Source organism: Ictidomys tridecemlineatus, chromosome 7 (assembly GCF_052094955.1).
Source record: "Ictidomys tridecemlineatus isolate mIctTri1 chromosome 7, mIctTri1.hap1, whole genome shotgun sequence".
Classification (NCBI taxonomy): Eukaryota; Metazoa; Chordata; class Mammalia; order Rodentia; family Sciuridae; genus Ictidomys; species Ictidomys tridecemlineatus.
Genome location: NC_135483.1, coordinates 145,367,594 through 145,385,237, shown reverse-complemented (window position 1 = coordinate 145,385,237; position 17,644 = coordinate 145,367,594). Strand labels below are relative to the sequence as shown.

The 17,644-nt window shown below is 38.3% G+C and overlaps 1 protein-coding gene across 2 annotated transcripts in view; it reads left to right on the top strand.

Moving 5' to 3' along the window:
- Pde11a (phosphodiesterase 11A) overlaps positions 1-17,109 on the top strand; it is a 381,907-nt gene extending 364,798 nt beyond the window's left edge. For both annotated transcript variants that reach the window (XM_005324647.4, XM_078017653.1), the window contains exon 20: positions 11,828-17,109. In XM_005324647.4, the coding sequence (XP_005324704.2) occupies positions 11,828-11,983 (156 nt within the window). In that variant the 3' untranslated portion in view covers positions 11,984-17,109. The remainder of the gene's footprint in view (positions 1-11,827) is intronic.
- The last annotated feature ends 535 nt before the right edge of the window (positions 17,110-17,644 follow it).

Below are 17,644 nucleotides of genomic sequence, written 5' to 3'. Positions count from 1 at the left end.
ATCTCTGTGGCCCCAGGCAAATTCTGTAGCTTTTCTGAGCCAGATTTCCTCATCTCCAAATAGGGCCATGAGGAAATAGCTCCCTCATCTGATTATTTTGAAGATTTAATGAGAAAACAGAGAGAGAGAGAGAGAGAGAGAGAGAGAGAGAGAGAGAGAGAGAGAGAGAATGTGTACATGCACAATGCCTGACAGTTAATTTTCAATCTGTAGCAAATTACACAAAAAGGATGCTGTAAGACTAATATCATTGATATGAATGTTTAAAACATTTATCCAAAGAAGTCTTGGCTTGCTTTCATATTCACTATTATTGTTTATTTGGGTTTTTTTGAAGGAAATTTTTTTCAAACAGCCAGAAGATTCATGTAACAGTTAATATATTATCTTAAGAATTTAGTACAAATTAATTTTTACACAAGTTTGAGTTTCAAAAGCCATTGAACTGGGGAGGAACAAAATGAGGCTTCAGGGTTTGTTTGCTGCCTCTCATCTGGACCACAGAACCAGCTCCATCTGCTCTCACGTAGTAAGTAGCACTTTAGGTATTCCTTGCCAAACTGCCGTGTGGAGTTTAGCTGTTTTTTTTTTTGTTGTTTTTGTTTTTGTTTTTTTTTTTAAGCAGGAAAATGTTAAATTGCATAGAAAGATGTGTATTTCAAGTTTTCAGAAAACTTGAGGGGGCTATTTTGAAATTTCAATTTTCTATTTTTGTACCATAATCCAAGTTTTTCAACAAATTTTGTTTCTGAATTTCATTCTCTTTTACTATCATAATTCTTTTGGTCACATTGAGGGATTTGGATTGATACGATCAACACATTGCTATGAAATGGGAACCATTGAAATGCTCAGAGAATGAAAGCTTGGATTTATGTTTTTGATTCACCACCCCATGGTGGGTTCAGTGTGGAGAGTTGATTGGACAGGAGTAAGAGGAAGGCTGGGAGACCCATGAGGATGCTGTAGTCAGACTTAATCAGTTGGAAGGATGATGGTAGCCTGAAGGAGGGTTGTGGAGATGGCAATAGACTGAAGTACAAAGTTACCCTGGAGTTGGGCTGACAGGAGGTCACTGGTTGATTGGGTGTGGGGAAGAGGGAAACACCATACAATCTGGGGCTGGGCAGCTGGATGGGTGATAATCAGCTCAGCTCAGCTCCCTGAAAGTTACCTGAGGGCAGAGGGCACCTTGCAGGGAGGTAGCAAGTTTGGCTCTGGTCAGGCATTTCACCATGTCTCTGGCCTTCATAGCACACAGAGGAACCCAGGGTTGATGAGCAGCACTGAAGCGTGATATATGAAATCCAGGATCTGTCAGATTCAACCATAATAATCTTAACCTTTAGGAACCAAAAGGGATTAACAATTCACCAGTTCACTAATGTAAAAGTTAAAATTTGCTGAGCACAATGGCTCACTCCTGTAATTCCAGCAGCTGAGGCAGGAGGATCACAAGTTCAAAGCCAGCCTCAGCAAAAGCAAGGCACTGAGCAAATTAGTGAGACCCTCTCTCTAAATAAAATACAAAATAGGGCTGGGGATGTGGCTCAGTGGTCAAGTGCCCCTGAGTTCAACTCTTGGTACCAAAAAAAAAAAAAAAAAAAAGATTTGTTTTTATACTTGGTGACTTTCTTCTGAAGTCACATACCTTAAATAGAACCCCCAACCCATGTTTCTCAGAAAAACACTTTGCACCTGTCACTAACATCATGTGACTTCATGAGGATTCAGGGCTGCCACCACTGCAAGGCCTCTTTTTCCTCCTGTTGAGATTTGAGCAGAGATGATGCTGGCTGGTCACATAATTGGTGATTTTCCATTTCAAAATATCAATTCCCAATTGGATTTTTGACATTTTCACTCAAAAAGGAAATAATCATAGTAGTAAAGTGATCATGTCCTCATAATTAGGATATTGCATCATACAGATATTTGAGATGATTTCTAAGACTAATTTTGTATTCTAGCCAGAAAAATGATATTTCAAAAAAATACTCTAATTTCTTTATCCTTTACCATACATTGTATCTCTTAGTTCTAATTATTTCTCTTTGGTAAAGTAGGGGTGAAGAAAGGCAGAAAACACAAAGTCATATTGCAAGCAACTCTGGAAATAAAATTCAGCAACAGGAAGCCAAAACCATCCTTTATTTGTCCTTTTAAAAGAACTGGAATAGCTAGTTCAGGTAATTTCCTCAAAAAAAAAAAATCTTAAAGGTATTAATGGCACAATTGGACATTTTCAGGTTCAAAGACAAATTTGGTTTTAATTTGGTGAGGTTTCTCTATGCCTTCTTTGAACAACAGAGTATAGGAGCACTCACTTTTTCTAAGAGCAAATCATGCTCTTTGTTTACTTTTTTGTCCCACATCCAGCTCTTGAGTTCCAAGATATGACCATGGCCACCTAATAACTACATACTGACTCAGATGATAGCAGGTGTGGGTCATGATGGCAGAAGGAAAGCAAAGTTAGCATAGGCTCCTAGCAGCTTGGTGAACTAGAAAAAAAATAAGTCTAAGAAATAATGGTAATAAGAGAAAAGTATTATATTCATTCCTCAAGGGGGTTATTCTAGGTTTGTTTTTTCAACAACATTCTTTGCAGGTCAGAAGGTACTAACTCCACTCTCAGCCCCTGGCAGGTGTCCTGGCCTTAACCCTTCTTCCTGCCACAGGTATGTGAGAGGGATAGAAAAGGAACTGCTATCTCCTGGGGTTGCTATGCTAGGTATTAGAGATCAAAAGATAAAAGCTTCTGTTTCTGTTCTCCCTTTGAGCTCATGGATGGTAAGCTTATTGGTTAGCTTTTCACCATACCAACAAAATATCTGAGATTATAAACTTATAAAGAGAGAAGATTTATTTTGGCTCACAGTTTTGGAGATTCCAGTCCAAGATTGGACAGACCCAAGGCTTTGGGCCTCTGATGGGGGGGTGCCAGATGGCAATGGTGGGGAGAACATGGCAAAGCAAACTACTCACCTCATGGTCATGAAGCAAAAGACAGAAAGAAAATGGGCCCAGATCCCAAAATCCCCTTTGAGAACACAACTACAGAGACCTAAGAATCTCTCAAAAAAGCCCTCCTCCTAAAAAAGTCCACCGCGTGCCAGCCATGGTGACACATGTCTGTAACGCCAGCAACTCAGGTAGCAAAGGCAAGAGGATCACAAGTTCAAAGCTAGCCTCAGCAACTTAGTATGGCCCTCAGCAACTTCAAGAGACTCTGTCTCAAAATAAAGTATAAAAAGGACTAGAGATCCAACTCAGTGGTAAAGTGCCCCTGGTTTAATCTCCTGAAAAAAAAAAAAAAAGAAAAGGTGGGGGGGGAAGGGAGGTGAGGAGGAAATTCCACTATCTCCCAATAGCACCATGCTGTGAACCAAACCTGTAACACATGGACCTGTGAGGACATTAAAGATCTAAACTACAGCACAAGGCAAGACAAAGTTGTTTTAAACCAATAATGAGGAACATTCACTGCTGGTCATGATGGAGTAACAGATCAAAAAAAAAATTAACAAAGAGAAAGAGAGAGAGATGCAGAAAAAAATATTTGAAACAACAGTTTCTAGACAGTAAGCAAAAGACAGCACAATACACTGAATTGTGAAGGAAACAAATGAATTGTGAAGGAAACAAACAAATGTCTCCACTTAATGCCTAGAGAGAGTTTTCCAGCCTTGGCACAGGGAGGGGTAATCCAAGCACAAAAAAGTGGCCTCAATGAGTTGAGGAGTCAGAGCCAGGAGACTGTGGGGGTCCAGGAGGTTAGATTCCAGAGAGAAGTACCAGGAAAGACAGAGCTATACAGTTCTGCTCCAGGCAACTTTGAATCTTTGGCTCAGTGCTATTTACCCCATCTACTGAGGCTGAGGAAAAAAACAAAACAAACAAACAACAACAACAACAAAATCTTGAAATCACAGAGGCGAGGAAATAGTCTATGTTCCTCCTAGTCACAACACCAAAGAAAAACCTTGAAATACATGAGGCATTAGCATTATGTACAGTTCTCAAAAGGGTATTGCATGAGGAGGGGGGCAAATTAGCCCTAGACTAAAAATCTCTCTGGCCCCACTTAGCAAAGCTTAAAAGCAAGCCCTGAATGGATCAAATTTTTTCCAGTAAACTTAGAAACATTTCATAATAAAACAAAAAATATTTGGAGAAATTGGAAAAAAAATCTATTACCCAACAAAATGAAATTTACAACATCTAATTTCCAACCAAGAATTACCAGGTGAGCAAAGGAGCAAGAAAATGTGGCCCATAAGAAGAATCAATCAACACAGACTTGATGATATGGATTGTGGAATTGACTAAAAAGACCATTGAGATGTTAGTATGCTTATATTTTATATGTTCAAGATGATAGAAGAGGAAAGATTGAGTGTAATAAACAGTCATGGAAGATATTTTAAAAGACCCAAATCAAATTTTTGAAAATGAAAACTACAATTTCTAAGTTGAAAAATACAGTAGATGGGATTTGCAGTAGATTAAGCACTATAGGGGGGCGGGGAAACAGTGACAGCAACAGAAACCATCCAGAATGAGAAACCCCAATGTAAGAAAGACTGAAAAGAAATAGACAGAACATCAATTGAGCTTCAGGATAATACTAAAGGGCTTAATGTATATATAACTGGAGCCCCATAAGGAAAATGCAAGCATTAAAAATAGTTGAAGAAAGAGCAGTGGACATTTCTCAAAATTTGATGAAAATTATAGACTTAGGGAGTCAAGATTCTCAATGAACCCAAGCAGAAGTAGAAGAAGGAAACTATATGGTGCTACATCAGAAATCAAATTGCTTAAAACCAGTGTTACAGAGAAAAATCTTAAGAAGTAAGGAAAAAAAAACACATATCACGGTAGAACCAATACAACCCAGAAGACAATATCTTTAAAGTACTAAAATACACACAAAGATATTTTCAGCATGAAAGATATGATTGAAGAAATATAGAACATGCTTCAGACATACATAAACAGGAGAAGGAGTCCAGGTTCTACCCTGGAAGACCAGTGACTCCACAGAGAAGGTAGAGTATGAGCTGAGTGGTAAAGGATGACTAGTTCTCTAGGGAGAGAACTATTTACTCAATGCTTTAGAGTCAGGGAGGCTTAAGTAAAAATCTGGCTCCATCTCTTGCTATATGACCATAGTTGAGGCACCATCAGCTAGGATGATTCTGCTTCCCAGGGAACATTTGACAATATATTTGATATTTTAGTAGAGAGTGGGAGAGACTACTATGGGCTTCTGGAGTATCCTACAATGCACAAAGACAGGCTTCACTTCACAGCAAAGAATTATTTGGCCCAAAACATGAATGATACTAAGTTTGAGAAACTGCAGTAAAATGCCGATTTTTCCACTTATAGAACTTAATGACATGAGCATATTCTTTCGAGGTTTTGGTTTCCTCAGCCATAAAACAACAACAATAACAAGCGGATAATTATAGTATCTACCTGGTTTTGTCAGCCTTTTGTCACTGTGACCAAAATACCTAATAAGAACTACCTAGAGGAGGAAAGTTTATTTTGGCTCATGATTTCAGAGGTTCAGTTCATGGTCAACCAACTCCATAGCTCTAAGCCTGAGGTGAGGCAGAACATCATGGCAGGAGACATGGCAGAAGGCATGGCAGGGGAAAGCAGCTCCCTTCATGGTGGGGTTAGGAAGCACAGAAATAGAGAGAGAGAGAGAGCTCTACACACCAGGGCTAAAACATAACCCAAAGTGATATCCCCAGTGAACTACCTCCTCCAGCCACACCCTTCCTGCCTACAGTTACCATTCTGTTAATCCATATTGATGGATCAACCCATTGCATTAGGTTATACCTCTCATAATCTAATCGTTTCACCTTTGAAAATCTTTGCATTGTTTCACACATGAGCTTTTAGGGGACACCTCATATCAAAACCATAACACTACCTCATAAGGTTCTTGAGAAAGTTAAATGACAATGTATATAAAGCACTTACTACAGTGTAACTCAAAACATAAGAGAATTAAATAGATTCATTCACCACTTAGGTTTCTTTCAGAGATAGAATGAAATCAAAACCTTCTGGAACAACATGAGTGTGATGCTTAGGTGAGACCAGGCATGTTGTGTGCACATTAGCATCTTGAGTGTATGGAGAGGAGAGGGCCATGTGCCAAATTTGGGTATCCTCCTTATCTTATCCATCCTTATATGCTCTCTCCAAGGTCTTACTCTAAATAGTAACTATGTTTTCTTTCTCTTGTAGGCATGATGGATATAAGAATTCTGCTCTATATCTTAGACAAAGCTTGCATGTGTTGATTTAGTAATATCTAGTAAAATGAAAATGCATACTCTTTTTGTTCATCAATACCAGTTCTAGAATTTGACCTTCTGATAAGCTCCATATATACAAAAAGTCTATGTACAAGGATAGGCATAATAGCATTATTTGGAATGGGTACATATAAGCAACCCTAGTGTTCATTAAAAATAGCAACCAGTTAAACAAATTAGGACAGTAATGTAATACTAGGTAGCCATAAAAATGAGGAAATCTCATTTCTTATGTCCATAGGGATAGAATGTTTCTTGAAGGATACACAAAAAACTGATAGCACTTGTTGCTTCTTGGGAAGAAAACCCAATACTTGGGGCAGGAGTAGAAGGGAAATTTTACACTGCACCTTTTTGTGTGCTTTGAGCTATGTGAATATGTTCTTATTCAAAACAGCGATAAAAGATGGAATAAACTGTATGTGCTTGTCATGGGTGAACCCAAGGGAGTGTGAATGGAACCCAGAAATCCCTCAACCTACAAACCCAAAATGTGTCCCCTAATGGGGCAAGTATCCAAGATCCTCTCTGTAATGGGCCAGAAGCCCCCATGATATCATAAAGTTGCCCCAAGGGAGAAGCCGAGCATACTTAGTAGGGTTTGAGGCCCGCCCTTCCTTCACTTAACACTTGGAGCCACTTAGGAGTCACCACTCCTGCACTGCTAGAGAAGAGTCAGATTTCAAGGGACAGCATCCCAGGGATTAGAACCACTAAGTAGAAACTCTAGGGAGGTAGAGTTCAGCTCAGCATAAAGAACAATATTCTAAAATCAGGACAAAAAAAAAGCATACCATCCTTGGGAGGTAGTGTACTTACTACCTCCACATGGTCAAATAGTAGCCAAAAGATCACACAACAGGGATGCCACAGAGGACATCAGGTACCCTATGGCCTATGCAGCCACATACTAGCCTTTAGAGTTCCTCTGGCACTTATGGACAGTGATCCAATGGGTGATGTTTCCCCCTTTCTCTCTCAGCAAGTGAGGAGCAAGTCAAACTAGACAGACATCAGTAGCATCCTCACAGAACCCATTAGGTGTCACTCACTGATGGCAAGCTTTCAGGAATGCCCAGTTTTCTTGCTGATGGTGCTTTTCAGGTAATCGCTGTAAGTCCTGGAATTTAGGTTTGTGGATAATCATTTGCTTTACTGATATCCTAATAGTTCCGTATTCCCTTAGCTAACTGCATTTATGCGACAAATTTATAGTGTAAGAGTAATTCCTCAAGATAGAAATCTTTCTCCCTTTGCCTATAACCAGCACCTGGCCAGAGGAAAATGGTCTTCTGGTGTGACAATTCTGTTTCAGGAGAATAGGAAACAAAGAGAAAGAAGGAATTCTGAGAAAGATGTAACCTGCCCGCCCTGCTCCAATATTTTATTCAACACAAAGGAAGCAAGAGGGAGAACAAAGAACAGGATAAAGGAAAGAAAGCTGTTTGGGGCTAAGCCAAATAAACTTAAATGGTTTAAGGAATAAATTGGTGGAGTAATTCGAATCATGGGCAGGTGCTATGAATGTAATTTAGTAAATGCTCGGGAACCTGCCAAGGAAGAGAAAAATGTGTTGCTTTTGAGATCATTTCCCAGCAGCTTCATAAAAGAAAACTGATTACAGGAATTTAATAAGTAAAACAGAGCCAGAAATATTGTAATCAAATGAGTTTTTAATTACATTTCAAGCAGAAAAAAATTCCAATTTGTGCTCCTGGGATTAAAAAAAAATAAGTTCGAGAGAAATGCTTTTGTAGCAGGAAAATAACATAAACACTAATTTCCATAGGAATTATAGTAGTCAGTTTAATTAAAAGGCTTGATCAGAGTAAAGAGGAGCTGGTGCCAAACCACACTAAATAAAACCATGGTGATCATTGCTACCTCGCACTCTCATCTAAGTAAAAAGTGGGAAGCAGGCATCTGCATTTTTCTCATGAAAAAAAGGAATTTGATTACTGCATGAATTACTATGTTGTCTTGTTTTATCATCATGTGAATATACCATCCACAAGATGGTATATCTGATTTAAAATTAGATGGTTTTTCTTAGTGTGATGAACACACACAGAATTCTCTGCATTGATGTGCAGAAGAGTTGCCACCTTAACCAAGATAGAACACTCACTCTTCATTAGGGTACCTGATTATTTCTGGAACTCCACTCTCTTATGTCCAGCTAAATTTTACTTGTGTCCCTGTAACTCCTTGGAGCGGAGGGCTATTTGAGGGGATGAATCAAGTTCATGAGCAGATGGTGTACAGTTGTGCATGGAGAGACTACACTCACCACCCTCAACATGAAAAGCTGTTTCCTCCTGGAGGCTGTTGCTATTGACCACTCCCTAACCAGTGAAAGCTTTTTAGGAGATATGCCAAAATCACAGTGGTGTGATTCTGTGCTCATGTTTTGTCTCCTGTGGAATGAATGGGATTCACCTGCAAGGTGTCTCATGGGAATAATGGGTATAACCTATGGTCACAAGATAAAAAAAAGCTGACTGGTCCAAGGCAGAGTATGAGAGCATCACCTTTCCAATGGATAATACTCCCACAGCCCTATGCTCCTTCTTTTATTAATTGCTTTATAGAAAAAAGAATTCTAACTATATTTTGAGAGAGAAACTTTAATTCATCAGGATTCCAGAGAACCTGGACAAAACTGACTGGCTGACAGGCTAGTCTGTATGAAAGCAGTGAGGTAGGACTGGGGAGAAAACTAGATTACTTGTTCCATAGAGAGAAAGACTGTGGCCTTTGAGACAGGGAGAAGCATGTGTGTGAGAGTAGGTGGGTAAGTCACTTCCCCTCTAACAATCTCTACTGTGGAACAGAGTTAGTAGGCATCCAAAATGTTGAGGGTGATTTGATTTCCTGTGAAAAGAAAATGAAATGGAACTTCACATTGGGAATGATGCAGAGTGGAGTCAACAATGTCAGATGGACTCAAAAAAGGAAATCAAAGAGCCCATGGAAGTAGGACTTGGAAATCATGAGGATTCTAAAAGGTTGCCAGAACATGACATAGATTTGAAGTGAAGTTTTACCTAATTCTCAAGGGACAGGGAGACCCCAAGTGACATAAAGAGTCCATTCAAAGAACAGTGTCAGAATTCATGAGTGTTCTATACATATCCAAGAAGGTAGTTGATAGAATTGACGGATAAGAGGAAGGAAGGAATGAACGAACAAATAGGATGTGGAAGTAGAAAAAAAAGAAAAGGATTTCCTGATGTCTGGCCTTGCCCCAATTTGATGACAATGACAATCATATTTAGAGCGTCCTCAGAAGTTTATGCCTTCAGTATCTTCCTTGCCATCACAGACTCTGAAAACTGGTGAATAACAAAACTATTAACCAGTTTGAATTGGGTATTGACAAAGGATGAGGCCATAACTTCAAGATGTGTACCTGATTCCTTCTCTTTTCTCTTTACTTTTTAAGAGCTATCTTTCTATGCTTCATCTTCAACAGTTTTTGCTATATAATCAATGATATAGCAGGCTAATGCAATAGCCTTGATTTTTAGTGGAGAAAAACAATGACATTCTCCATAGTTTTCAAAATAAATGGGAAGATTACAAAAGGAACCCTTAACTATTTATACAGATTCTTACCTTTGTCCTAGAGTGTAAGGATTAAAGTTCAAGTGTAATCCTAGCATGTGGGGGACATATTTTATCATTTGTAAAGAGCAGAGTCATTGTGAGGAATATCTAAAATAAAGTGCATCTAGCACTGGCAATGTAGATGTTCATAACTGGAAGATCCACCATATCCATGTGGGTATGCCAGGTTTATGTACTTCTTTGAGACCCTTGCGATGGAAAAATAGGCCCAAAAAGTACAAGTGCTTAAAAATCCATAGAATCTCTTAGATTCTGACCATTTGTGAACTGCTATTATAAAAACACCACCTTGTGACTTATATTTTTTGATGTTTAAATAATTTGTCCAGTTAGGAAATACAAAAGGGATCCCATTTGAAACAAAACCCAAGTGTTGGTACTGATTATCTCTTGAGTTATAGGATTACAAATTATTACTGTTGCTTATTTCTTTTAAACCTATGTTTTAGCATTTTCTAATATTAACACATTACCTGAAAAATGCATAAATAACTACAAAAGAGAAGAAAAACACTAATTTTAAAACAACAACAAAACATTCATGCTTTAAAAAGATCAAGGCCATAATTTTAAAAGATTAAATGTCATCCAAATCTTGTTTTCTTTTTTATTAGACTGTCCAAAAAGTATAAAGTCTCCCAAACCCTTTGTTGTATGTTTTACATGAGTGGTTTTACCTATATTTATTATTCATACTTATTCACATGTAGATGCTTCTGCTAATCATATTTTGCTCTTTTAATATGTTTGAAATCTTTATTAGTAAAAAGTAAGAAGTTTGAAATACAGTCATGCATTTAAAAGAAGGAAAAGAAACTTTTAAAATTCATCTTTTACTAAAAAAAAAAAAAAAAATCAGGCAGAGAACAATAGAATTTTCCTGCTGGGCAGAGTGAACTCTTTTCTCCTCTGACCTGTAAGATATTTGCCTATTGTATCCTGAATTTCTTCTAGCCCTACTTCGGAGGCATCCTCAGGCCCACCCCACAGGACCCCAGGACCTGCAGAATGACGCATGCGTATTAAAGTCGAAGCAGCAGGCTTCTGCTAAGTCCTCATTCCCCGAAGGGTTTGAGAGGACAGAGGTTAAAAGATCCCAGATTCCTCTCTTTTGTTAAAAATAAGTAAATAAATAAATAACAAAGTTAAATCCTACTGTAGTTAAAAGGGTGTGGAGCCAGTGAGGACTCCGCAGCCTGAGCTTCATCAGCCCTCTGCTTCGGGTCATATGCACCCCACATTTCCCCTCCCCTCATCTAACAGCCCTCTGCTTCTCTTCTCCACGATCTTTTCCCTTTCTGTCATATCTGTTTCCATATAAGTTCCCACTCTGATCTTTGTATTTACCTTCCAGATCCTTTAGCTTTAAAAATGAGCCCCTCCTCTAGCCTCAGGATTTTGTGTGGACTATTTTACTCAGAAAAGTCCCCTACCCTCCCCGGAGGAGGACATTCGTGGCAATACAATTATAGGTTTCTTTTTGTAAAAAGTTAAGTTCACAGTCTATTGAGATGTGGAACCCTCTCTGGCAAAGATCCACATATGAGTAGCTGGATATTTTGCTTCCTGTCTTGCTTGATGTTGTTATAAAATAGAATGGGAGTCTGTGAGGCTGGCTCCCCCTGCAGTTGTGCACAGCCGTCCTGTCTTATTTTCTCATTCTCTGCATAGGCTCAATTAATAACAACATAATGGTATTAAATGCATTATTCCTTGTAACTAGTTTATGTTTACCAAAATAATTATTTTTATTTCTTACAGCCAGTTTCCATTCTCTATAAATGAAAGGTAGAAAATCCTATGAGTGACTTCAGTTCCTCTCTCCCTACTTGTTTTCTGTTTCATTTTAGGCTTTGGTGAAGGTCAATGTGAAACTGAAGCCCATGCTAGATTCAGTGGCTGCAAACCGAAGTAAGTGGGAAGAAATGCATCAAAAAAGACTGCTGGTCTCAGCCGCCTCACCTATCCCTGCCAGCCCCATGGTGGCTGAGGAGGACAGAAACTAAAGCTCTATCCTCCCAGAGATGCTGCAAAATGACTGCAGCCTGAAGAATCAGCTTCAGTCCGGCCACATAATCCTTTTGTTCCTTTAGCTCAGATAGACCTAAAGACTCGGGGTGTGCTGGGAAGCATGCCTGGACTTTTTCACCTTGAAGTGTGGTCAGTAGCAGAGTGACAGGAGGACAAAGGAGGAGGTGGGGCAGAGAGCCTGGACCCTCACCTTCCCCTGATGAACAACATGGACTGAAATAAAGGCTGTGGGCCGAAGACTGGTTTGGATCCAAGGACCTGGGGACAGTCAGCACAGAAAGGTGAAAGTGTCAGCGCTGCTTAGTTTGAACAGTAAAAGTGTCAGCACTGCTTAGTTTTGTATGTGCTCTTCTGTTGGTTACAAGCCAAATGCTGCTATCTTTGCAGCCTCTCTCCAAGCAAGCTATTGTGTTAGACTGTCCCAAGAATCCAGATTTGCATTCTATAGAGGTATTTTATTTTTAAACACATAGGTTCTTAATGATGGACTAGAGCCTTTAGAACAGATAACCTACCTAACAGATAACCTATAAATACCAACCTTATAAATACCAACCAAACCCAGTTTTCCCCTTAAAGGGTCCATAGTAGGAACATAGCAAATATGTTTGTTGATTGGTGTTTATACAAAATCTGTAACTACATTGAGATCATGGTTCCTTTTTAGAGTTTTAAAATCAGACTTCATTGTAAACAAGTCTTCTTTCTCTCAGGAAGAAGGGATTAACAGACTTTAATTAAAGCAAAGATGAGAGGAAATCTATAGCCAAATTTACCACAAGTGACATATGAACATCTAGAAACTATTTTCCAATAGTGAGAGATATTTTTTACAGGACACAGTAGAGCCACAAAGACTGAGTATTGACTGGCTTGAGTTCTCCCAGTGATGAGTTTTGATATAAAATTTAAGTTTACTATAAGTAATCAATCAAGAAATAATGCTTGAATGTTTAAGAAAACACATAATTTGTAAGAAACTAGGTTTAAAATGGATAAGAATAAACTGTCAATAGATACAATGACTAAAAAGCTGCTTTGCTGCTCATTGTACCTGAGATTGAGGATATGGTATGTCTTATTCAAAAAGCATGAGGCTAGAAGAACGGCTTCTAACCACAGCTTTGGCACTATTGACTGGACAACTCTGGATAAGTGGCTAAACTTTTCTGACCTTGTTTTTTCCTCATTTGTCAAATGAGATCACAATGGAAAATGATTTTCAGACATATCTTAACCTTACAACTTTGTTCAAATGAATCTTTCAAGGAATACTAAGATATTAGACATCAAAAGAAAAAGTCCTCTGTTTGAAGCAGGGTTTGGGGATTCAGAGACCTACAAATCTTTACTCTTTGATCACATACACAGAGGTCCACAAAGGGACCCTAAGGACTTGGAACATCCCTGGACTAGGCGAAACATGAGATTCATTCCAGCTATGAAAAAATCTAAAATTCACCAAACATTTGTTCTTACTTTTACTCATCAATATCAGTTATTAATGTTACTACTCAATTCTTAAAGAAATAGGGGCCATGTTCCACAAGGGACATTGTTTTTCTGGCACAAAGGAGTCTTTCGGGAAATGTTTGAAGGAATGAGTAAAATGAGGGGACAAAAACAGAAGTGAAGAGGAGCAGGTAATCCTAAATAAGAAATGAGATTTGTTATGGCAAGAAACAAAGTAAAAGAAAATTATAAGCCTAGCAAGGAGGAGGGAAAAAAGAAGAAGAAGGAAAATAAGAAGACCCATAAAGGAAAGATAGGAATGAAGCAGGTAGTTAAGGGTACTGCCAAAGGAAAGGTGAAAGTCAATCCAAACAAAGAAAAATGGCACCTCCAACCAAAAAAATGAGGATGTAGAATCCTGTCATCAATTGCTTAGGAAAGAGAGACAATTGAGCAGGGAGGGGTTTGACAAAGGAGAGAAGGAAGGAGTGGGAGCACTAAAAAAATAATGTTCCTAGCTACGCTTTACAGCTGTCTCTGCAGGGAAGACTGGAGAAACTAGAGGAGAAAATGAGTGCAGGAAAAATTGCCTCTGCAGAGCAGGTAAGAGGAGGTTGTTCAGATTTATGGATTTTATTAAGCCAGTTTTCTGAATCACTCTGCTATAAAGGAAAATAGCTTCTGCAGGGCTGTCTCTCTTCCTTCAGGTGATGAACAAAGGATGGGTGGAGTTACGAATAGACCCTGGTCTGTGAGATCATCATGTGTCTGCAGATCACGAGCACTGCAGGTGTTTCTGGGTATTGTGCCACATCATGTTAATATCACAAATGGGAATTGAAAATCAGTCCATGTGAGGCAGAGATGAGTCCACATCTGTTATCTTCCCCAACAATAAATAAATAAATGGCCCAGACAAAGGGATGCCAGTCCATCTAAAGCAAAATTTTAAAGCACTAACCCAGGGTCTGTCAGAGAATGCAGGCAGCTACAAGCACTGTAGTTACCCTGAACACTGATGCTGCATATCGCTAAGGGGAACATAATTTATAGCACAAACCTTACGGTTTCCACTAAGGTTGAGTTTTCCTCTCATTTTCTTGCCTTTTTATTGGCTTCACTGCACGGTTGCCAATAGCAACATCCACTGGTAGCAAGGGGAGTTCAACACCATTGCAATCTGCCATACAGTGGAGCCCTGACAATGTCAACCATCAATCAAGTAGCTGTTTGTAATTGCCTCCATCTATTTTTCCTGTCTCGGGGTATCTTTCCCATTGTGGGTCAAGATTCAGAAACTGCTGACTAATGCCATGGATCTGATCCTCCATGGCTAGGAAACAGTGGAAAGGATGGTAGCAACCTTCCTGGTGTCAACAACCCTGGGGGTTAAAGGTTGAACTTCTGGGAGTTTTAGATATTTTAAATCCTTTTGTAAAATAATTTCTGAGTTCTCAAAAATGTGATGTGTGTGTGGCTACTCATATATTCTGCCTTTCCAAAATAGAGGAAGAAAAATTGTCCTAGTCCTATTGGAGGAAGGCATTTGAAATGTGAGCCTTCTTGTAAAACCTCCGACTGACCAGATTATGTTTGCTTCCTCAGGTCTTTTAGCACTGATGGCTGAAAATGACTTCATCCTGCTTTTTTCTATGAGATATATTTTTTTCAGATTTTATTTATTAATACTAGTCAGTATGTAGATAATACACGCACAAACTAAAAGGTAGCCTACCTTGGCAGGTAGGGGCAATTTGGCATTCTGAGAAAGGTATCATCTAGTACACAGTAGACCAGAACTCTATTCTAGCTGGCCACTGACTGGACCTGTAATCTTGGGACTCATCAGTTTCAGGTTTTCCATCTGTTAAATAAAAGCACTGACTGCTATTCAGTTTCCACACCAAAAGACCAAGCTGTGTTTTGCTTTTTAAAATTCTTCCAGAAAATTATCTTGTTTATCCTTCTCAAATAAAATAGGCAAAAATCCAAAGAGATCATCTTCTTACTAAAAATAAAATAAAGTTACATATGAAGTAGATATAAAACAATCTTATTACAGATGGTGTCAGCCTGCCTCTATTGATCTTGAAATATATGGTCATCAATACATTTTTTAAAAAAGCGTATATTCTTTTATTTCATAAAGAACAATTGTGGATTTTCTCATATCATAGGTATCTTACAAACAGTGGTCATTCATTTAGAAATAAATTTATAAAATGAGTCAAGGAAAGTTAAAATTGCACGTATGTTTTCTGCTTCTAAAATTTGATATGCCTATACACTTCCGGGTATTTTATATTTGCAAATGTGTTGGGTTAAAAATAATTTTAAATTTTTTATATTAGTGTAATGCCAATATTGTATTACATTAATGCTACTGTAATTCAGTTGTTTTCTGTGTATCAAAATTTTATCATATTTTATCCACTTGCATTAGGTCATTAAACAGAGTTGCTCAATTTACTTAAGGTACAATTATTTGAAAATTCATTTCTCCTTCTGACTCTTATGAACTGCAGAAAGACAAAAAAAACAGTATCATCCCTGGTAATGGTATAAAACAATTTATATCACATGGGACAGTAATCTATTTAAGGAAGATTTAAATAGAAAGAAAAAATGCTTTGACTGGGGGAAAAAAGGCAAAAAGGATACATTAAAGCAACCAACCAAAACCTAATTTGGGGATCTAAAACTCTGGGCAATTCTACCATAGTGAAGTTACATTATCTGCATTAGAATAACATTATGAAATTGTTATTCTGGCATTTGCTGCAAAGAACCCACTAAACTCAAATGTACAAGGATTTTAAAGGTTCAGTCTAGCTACAAGAAGGCCAAAATTTCATAAACTTGCTAAGTGAATAATAATAGAATAAAACACATAAATGACAGAAATAAAACAAGGCAGATCTGGAGAATTTCATGATGAACATTTAGACTTAGCAATGCCCAAAATTGTGCTTGTGTTATCTGTGCCAATATCTTTCCCACAGTTATTTGGGGTTGTATATCTTTTTAAGTTTAATTTTGAATGTACCTGCATGTTTGCTACATCTCTCAGCAGTGCTAAAGATAAGTTACTTATCTGTGTAGCATAACTACACCAATGTCATTGAATGTATACGCTGGTACAGAAATATGTTTGTTTTAGTAAGTAAATGAAGTATTTGCTGTGAAAAATGTGTTCTTTGAGGTCATCATTTATCTCTGTGTTCATTTTCTCTATATGTCTGTTAGAATATTAATTTTTCTTTTGCTTTAGTTTAGACTCAGGTTAAATTATATTTAGATGAATTTTAAAAAACAGCACAGTATGAATATAGGCTAGGTTTTTGTTGAGTCTCATTTCCTTGGGGGGATATTGCTTTTGCCATTTTATTTTATAAAATAATCTAAAAAGGATCCCCTTTTGACTTGCTTCCTAATTGTTACTGTTTTACACAAAGAAGGAAAGTATGTTCAGCTGAGGGATCTACAGGCATTCCTTTGTGTAGACTTCCCAAGCTGGTGTTCCATTGTTAGAATACGATATTATAGAATGCTTGTCCATTTCACAAGCGACTAATCCACGATTTTGAAAGTCTGTTTTAAGAGACCTAAATATCTTTGTTTTTAATAAAATGTTTAATGTTTGACTAAAGCTGTGGAATAATCTTTATTTCTTTTGGAGAAGGGCTGAGAGAAGGAAGCAATGCCTTTAAATTTTGACTGTTAACTTGGCCCATTAACCTTGTCTTGATCTGTGATGTTTGCCTGCATGAGAAGGATACTGGACAGCATTTCAAAAATGACAAAAGGTTCTCCAAATGATTAAAGTTTTTCTGGAGGTAGGAGAATCTGCAGCCAAATGCTGGGTTCCTGTGTCCGTTACACATTGCTCAAATTTGCATGGGCAATTACACAGGGGAATGGCGTCAATGCAGGGCCGCCAGCCACACTGACGCTATACAATTACACCATGGCTTCGGTGCTTAAACTTTAAAATTCTTACACCATTGTGCCTGTTCTATTAGAACAAACTGCAGCAAATGATCCAAAGCCAATTCAAACGACTGGAGAGGAGGTGCCCGGGGAAGGAGAGGGAAAAGGTGCAGAGGGGCCCACTACTGGCCAGTGTAGGCAATCACCAGGAAACCTCTGGCTTTTTTGGTGCTTTGCAGTCTGTGATTTTAAAG